This window comes from Diadema antillarum, unplaced genomic scaffold (genome assembly GCF_040938485.1).
Source record: "Diadema antillarum isolate AM-2024a unplaced genomic scaffold, OU_Dant_1.0 seq00001011_RagTag, whole genome shotgun sequence".
NCBI lineage: Eukaryota > Metazoa > Echinodermata > Echinoidea > Diadematoida > Diadematidae > Diadema > Diadema antillarum.
In genome coordinates this window covers 387501-395089 of record NW_027271847.1, presented here as the reverse complement: position 1 = coordinate 395089, position 7589 = coordinate 387501, and the positions used below count along the sequence as shown (strand labels likewise).

Here is a 7589-nt window from a genome sequence, read left to right as displayed (position 1 = left end):
TTCATTGGTTACCAGTCAAAGATCGCATTATTTTTAAGATTTTACTTCTGACTTTCCATTGCATTCAGGGCGCTGCTCCTCAGTATAACATTGACTCACTCCATAATTACATCCCTGCTAGATCTCTACGCTCATCCAACTCCAGTTCTCTTATAATTCCAAGATTCACTACAATATGGGGCACACGTGCCTTTGGCCATGCCGCTCTCACCTTATGGAATAACTTACCTTCAGCCATAAAAAATTGTTCTTCATCAGACTCCTTTAAAAGCAGTCTAAAAACTCACCTGTTTAAGGCCTCAATTTGATTACTCATTACATGTATTTGATATTTGATTTCATTTATCTCCTTCACTTTCTCTTCCTTCCGCGCCTAGAGCACTCTGCAGAGTGGATTTGGCGCTATATAAATCATATCAATTATTATTATTATTATTATTATACTGTACCTGTATCATCTCATGTATGTATATTGTATATACATTGAAAAAAATATATATATACGTGTATAGTGTGTGTGTGTGTGTGTGTGTGTGTGTACCCCCTCAGGGGGGCATATCTTTTATGAGGCGATTATAGTGGTACCAGAAAATCAACGGAAAAAATGCGAGTGGGACATCAACTTGAACTAAAAGGTCAACTTTTTTCTAATTCTGAACCATCCGATAAAAATCCTAGTTACGGGCCTGCACCACCACAGAGCAAAGATTTAACTTGTAAAACTGTCACCATTCCGTGCCTTGCTTTGTTCATTACGAAGGTTGAAAGAACTAGTGGAAATGTTCTACTTCCAAACATGCGATTCGAAAAATCACAACCAGACATCTTGTCACATTTCATGCACACGAACATGTGGCACTTGTCGCACCCCATAAGACACGAAGTGTAGGGCTTTTTACACTTGCAAATTTTTGCTTAGTCCCGTACCAACGTTGGGGCTAAGGGGGGCCTTAGCCCCACCGTTAGCACTGGACTTTCCTTAGCCAGTAGCGGATCCAGAGGGGGTGCAACCGGCGCACGCCCCCCTTTATTTTTCGTGAAAAAACAAAAGAAATAAAAAGAAAAAAATGAAATGAAACCCGGAAGTGCCACCAGAAATATTAGTCACGTCCCCCCCCCCTTTACAGAATTCCTAGATCCGCCCCTGTTAGCGCACTTTCTGTTTATACTTGTTTTTGCCAAAGTGGTCTAGCCCCACCGATAATCCCGTACTATCTGGCCCTGCAAAGCAGGGTTAGCACCGTAATTGCGGTGCTAACTAACCCCAAAATTGTGGTGCCAAGCAAGTGAGTGTAAGCAGAACGAAGAAATAATCCGGGGCTAAAGGGCTTTTTACACTTGTAAAATTTTGCTTAGCCCCGGACCAACGGTGGGGCTAAGGGGGGGGGGGGGGCTTAGCCCCACCGTTGGTACGGGACTGTCCTTAGCCCACTTTCTGTTTACACTCGTTTTTGCCAAAGTGGGCTAGCCCCACCGATAGTACGGTACTATCTGGCCCTGCAAAATAGCAGGGGTTAGCACCGCAATTGCGGCGCTAGCACCGCAATTGCGGTGCCAAGCAAGTGAGTGTAAACAGAACGAAAAAATAATCCTGGGCTAAGCGACGGAGACGAAGTCCGACCCTCACTGACCAATCAGAAACGAGGTAACCGAGTGCTGCCGGTGCGTGCGTGTACGTGTACAGTACACAGCGTAATTATGAATATTCATGTGGTTTGGAAAGTCCGGGGCTAAGAAATACGAGTGTAAAAAGGTCAGTTTTCTCCTTAGCCCCGGACAAGAGATAGTACGGGACTAATTGGCGAGTGTAAAAAGCTGAAAAAATTGGTACGGGACTAACGATAGTCCTGGGTCAGAGAAAGTCCGGGGTTAAGAAACACAAGTGTAAAAAGACCTTAAGCGACGGAGATGAAGCCCGAACCCCACAAAGTATGGGACTAATCATACGAGTGTAACAAGGTCAGTTTTCTCTTTAGCCCGAGACAAGATCTTAGTGTGGGATTAATTGGCAAGTGTAAAAAGCTGAAAAAATGATACGGGATTAACGATAGTCCTGAGTCAGAGAAAGTACGAGGAAGTGTAAAAAGGGCTGAAGGGTAACACCTGCAGTGCACGGCAAGCACGTACGTTTCATGTTCCATGTTTATACAGCATGCAACGTAAAGCGTACTTTCTACACGCCATCTGCACATGTTCATATACGAAGGGTGTGACTGATTCTTTGCCTATGGCCTATGATTCGCAGACAATCAATCTTCCGTATCACAATAATGGATGGTAGGATCAATAAACTTTATGGCCCGAATTCACGAAGGTGGTACAATCTTTGTCCGTGGTGTAAACCAGCGTAGTTTTGTATGGGACGACAAGTGTCGCATGGACTATTTTGCTACGAAATCAGTCCTGTCGTCGACGAAATGTTCATATTCATTACGAAATGTTAGCATTTCTTCGAAACATTTCGTCGACTAAATGACTGATTTCGTAACAATATATTCCATGCGACACTTGGCGCCCCATACAAAACTACGATGGTTTACACCACGGACAAAGAATATACAACCTTCGTGAATTGGGCCAATGTGTCCCTTGGAAACAAGTAGAATGTTGGGTCTCCCCGTCTCTACCCCCCCCCCCCCCCCCCGTTTATCACATTCACAGACCCACAAAACAAATTAACAAATTACTCTCTTTAAAAAAATCGAGTGAAAATATTCACTCTTAAAGGAGTGAATACAAAAAATAGTGAATTTAGAGTGAAATTGGCGTGAATTTTGAGTGAAAATTTTAATTTCCACTCGTTTTGGAGTGACCTCAGGGATCACTCGAAGATTTGGGAGTGAAGTAAACGCATCACTACTGTTAAGCATCACATCATCAAATCTTACTGATTCACTGGTTTGCACAATAATTTGTATCTGATCTCCAAACGAGAAATTACAGTTTTCAGCATTCAGTTCTCTGAATATACTGATCTGATGATTCCTTATAATCTCCTTTTCTAAACAACACAACAATCCTTCAACACATACATCTAACATATTTGGTAGAGGTTCGTACCATGCCGATTACAACTGCAAATCAACAAATTAGATAATAATTTGCTACTGATTATAAAAGTTTGTTCCTATGAGGTTGAGGTGATAGTGACCTTTCGATGGAAAATTCATTAACATTGCATAATTGTTTTGTTCCCCTCAAATGTAATAAATAAGTGATGAAACGTGTTGGTACAGCTAGCATTTTGATTGAATGTTTTTCATTCTCCTAACTTCCTTGATCTTCATCACCAAACGTCCGAACAACTTCACCACTGGATTTATCCTCTTCGGTTTTGTTTCTCAGCTTCTCCTGGTGGAGTAAATACTGTTTTTGGAAGACGGTCTCCTTGCGAACATTGGGGTCATAGCTGTGGTTGGCCCATGAAGGCAAGTGAAATCGGATGTTGTAGAGGGAGGCCCAGCGCGCAAACGCCACTTTTTCCGTCATGAACTTGTGCCCGGAGGTGAGTTTTTTTTCACTGCGCTTGTAGTATGCACATTCTCTCTTCACCTTGTCAAAGTAGTGATAGTATGTTGTGTCCTTGGGATGCTCCCTAAACCAACAATCATAAGAGAAAAACGAAATTATAGATATTGACATTTCTCAGTTTCATTGTATCTAGTGTCACTTGGTGATTGGACAATCAAACAATCAATTTTAACTCATTAATCAGACGGTTTATTTTTCAAGTGACTCACTTGAATTTCCCATACTGGCTGCAGGTGTGGATGCCCTGAGTGAGATTACTGTAGTTCCTTTGATTCTTTCATCTTAATATCATATGAATTCTTTGAATCGTATTAGGACACATTAAAACAAACCACACTTAGACTTTGTATAACGGTAATGATTTTAAAGTGATTTAGGCATCACTAAAGGTAGCAACACTGGTAGCATACTGAATACTTCATTCCCCTTCAATTCTAGCAGAGGGAGGCCAATTAACTTTTTGCATACACATACACATATGCCTACACAACCGCATACACAAACATGTACACACGTAACAGGACTCCACTGAAGGTTGCATTATGATACTCAGAGTAAGTGAGCATTGGGAGTTGTATGCAATAGATTAGGCAACTGTGGAGTAGTTTAAACCCACTCAGTGGCGCCTCGTGGGTTCGAGACCTTCTCAAGTATCATCTTATTCCACTGATTCATAGATTATGAATGCGTTTTTTTTTTTAATGCTTAATGAATTGTGTGCATGATTATAGTTGGCCTACAGGCGACTTCCGTTATAGCAAAGTCCTCGGGACCGGCAGATTTCTTTTGTTATAGCGAAATCGCCGAACAGTAAAATACGTTAGGGGTTTAATCATAGAGACTTGAATTTTTACTTTGTTGTAACGTGAATGCCATTATCATCGTGGTAGTTGTAATGGAGTTGCACTGTATAAATTACACTTATTCTCCCATCAAGTGGCTATACTGGAGGACTCTTCAGTTATGCCTTTGGCGCAATACCTTATCAACATGAACTATGTGACTGAATCCCAGCGGACATACATAATACAAGACAGGCAATAGTGTAAACATTAAGTGAACACTCGAGCTCTGCAGGATTCGAACCTACGACCTCCTGATCTCCGGACAGGCGTCATCTCCACTAGACCACCGAGCTTCCGCCCGACAGCAAGTGTCGGTTCTAATTCTTATAGCATGCAGCGGGTGCTGCTAAATTATTCGAATTCATGAAATTCTTCCGTCGTGATGTTTTCATTGCAACTGATTGACAAATTGTTCTACATCGACGTAAATAAGCACTATATTGATCAGTGTTTTAGTGCCAGTTTGTTAATCAGTTGCAATGAAAACATCTCGACGGAAGAATTTCATGAATTTGATTTTGTGAACACGTATTCAGTGTTTTTTAAAATACTCTGGAAACAGTTGTAAAATGATTCTGAGACCCATTGTATAATAAACATGAACATAGCACTGTAAGAGGCATATGATTATGTACTTGAATATGGCATTGTAAAATGGCGACACTGTTATCATTGAATCGGTATTGAACTACAATTGTTCACGTTTAAGAAGATGAAGCATGTTTTATTGTTTGCCAAACAACTGAAAGACTCGGCCCTTTGGTGAGTGCACTCCGGCACTTAAGCCAAGTTACATTACAGCTGTGTTAAATGCAAAGCTTGACAGGTAGAGCCAGACGTCTATCTGGATGTCTCGCCATGTATCATGACAAATCTGCCCTCCTTCATACATAAACACACACACACACACACACACACACACACACACACACACACACACATAAGTTGATCATCACAGCATAATCTAGATTTAAACAATTGCAAGAGTCTGCAATATACTACACAATACAATTGTATATTGATTATTTGGTTGAAAACATATCTATGTCACACTTACTTGCAGTAGTCGTCGTATATCATTCCATAGACATCTGTTGAATCACACACCTCTAGCGCAAAAAGCATGGCTACCCAACCAGTGGACATCCATAGTTTACCTTTTGGTCTGAAAGGGGATAAAACGTATTAGGTCAATAAACTCTTTATTTGTGACCCATTAATGTATGGATTTTGTTGAAATATCAACACTTCGATGTCTTTACCTCGACTGAATTTCAAAGTTGAAGAACATTATGAAATCTGAATAATTTTATATCTTCAGGAAACATGTCACTATGGTGTTCTACATAGGCCAATTGTGTTTGTTCAACACAATTGGTTTGTTGTATCCCACACAACTGAGATTACAGTTTGATTTTTTTTTTCAAAATTGTGTTTAATTGCTTGCTGACACACATAAACATGCATTTTCCGAGGTAAGTTATTGGAGCACAAGTAGGATTAATAAGCCATGGGCCTGAAAAAAAAAAAAAAAACTCAACAACAAACGCATATCAATTATTAGGCGTCATTAACAGGCATTAGTTGTAACGGGTCATTATATAAAGTCATAGCATAGATGTAATCTGCTAAATGATTCATTTAATATAGCTGATCCTTTGCAAGGTTTGCATTACAAACAAAAGATCACCAGATGCGATTGTAAGTCAAGGTCAGATATATCTAGGAAGGTTTTCACCTCAGAATGACAAAAAACATCCAAATTTTATTTTCCTAATTCGGCAAAACAAATAAGAACAAAAGAAATACATAAGAACATGACGTCTGAGAAAAGAACTTCAAAGGTAGGCCTACATGTTTGTTCATGTGCATTGAGCTTCCTTTAACTGTGTGTGCATGGAACAAAAGGAGAAATTTAAATGACATTCACCGTGAGGGGATCATCAGATTTTCCTTAAAAAACTCGGTACATTATACATGTATTCATGATTATGTCAAACTACTAATAACTGTTTTTAGAGTTGATATAGAGTCTACAAGGACAGTCATTTTCACATCTTCATTTGGGTGGCAAATAATTGAAAACCACGACAGACAATAAATATTGTCTACAAACTTGATAATGAATTTTATACGATCAAATTTTATATTCACATAATATAAATAAAATGGTCATTTCTGTCGGGAACAGAGTTAACTCAAAATACATACAGTATTCAGGCATACTGGCAAAGCAGCCCAAGTGACTTTTTGTATATTTTGTGATGTAGGACCACATAGCATTTGCACTTTTCAGTATTCAGGTATTAGGTGATGATTTTATGTTGCACACATTTCACCATTATACAGTGTAATCCCGTTTTGACGAAGTCCTTGGGATCGGCAGTGTTTGGGTTTTTTTTTTTCGTTGTATCAAAATTTCGTTATAACCGAACAAATAGAGTATATGGCGAATACACGCAAACCACATGCCATCTTGATTATTGATTACTTATTAGACGCTGAAAAGTGATATCAAATGCGATGTTATCTCATCAGTTTCGTTCAAATTGTACATTAAGCGAGAGCATAAAAACAGTCTGTAATTTCCAGCTCATAGTTTGAAAAAACGTGTATGAAAAGTGATGTTTTCAGGATTCGACTCCCAAGGTTCGCTATTAGTGAGATTCGTTATTCCGAAGGTTTGTTAATCACAAAATGAAGTAGGATTCGTTGTTTCGAGGGTTCATTGATGCGAAAATGGAATACGGTTCGTTAGGTTCGTAATTTCGAAAGTTCGTAAATCCCAAATTTCGACATTGCGAAAATGAAATACGGTTCGTTATTCCGAAGGTTCGTTGATCCGAAAATATACCAGAGATCTGTCATTCCGAAGATTTGTAACTCCGAAAACAATACGAGCTTTGTAATTTCGAAAATGTATTAGTATGACCTACTATGACTTCTTCTTTTTTTGTAATTTTGGATTAACATATCTTATTTCGTTCTCCGATTAATGAACCTTTCAGAATAACGAGATTCCTATCATTTTCAGATTAACGAACCTTCGAACCCTGTTTTATTTTTCGTATCGACGAACACTAGGAATAACGAACTTTCTGAATGACAAACTCCATTTCATGAGCGACCATTTAGTTAGGTCTATATACGGAATTAGTGTGTTTCAGAATAACGAACTTTATTTCATTTCGGACTAGCATGTCGGCTTATACC

The 7589-nt window shown here is 39.2% G+C and overlaps 1 protein-coding gene across 1 annotated transcript in view; it reads right to left on the bottom strand.

The window, feature by feature from the left end:
- Positions 1-3267: 3267 nt before the first annotated feature.
- The window catches only part of LOC139742645 (alpha-N-acetyl-neuraminyl-2,3-beta-galactosyl-1,3-N-acetyl-galactosaminide alpha-2,6-sialyltransferase-like), a 30314-nt gene continuing 25992 nt past the window's right edge, over positions 3268-7589 (bottom strand). Inside the window, exons 5-6 of the mRNA XM_071653171.1 lie at positions 5434-5541; positions 3268-3595 (exon numbers count right to left, since the gene is read on the bottom strand). Coding sequence (XP_071509272.1) covers positions 3268-3595; positions 5434-5541 — 436 coding nt within the window. The remainder of the gene's footprint in view (positions 3596-5433; positions 5542-7589) is intronic.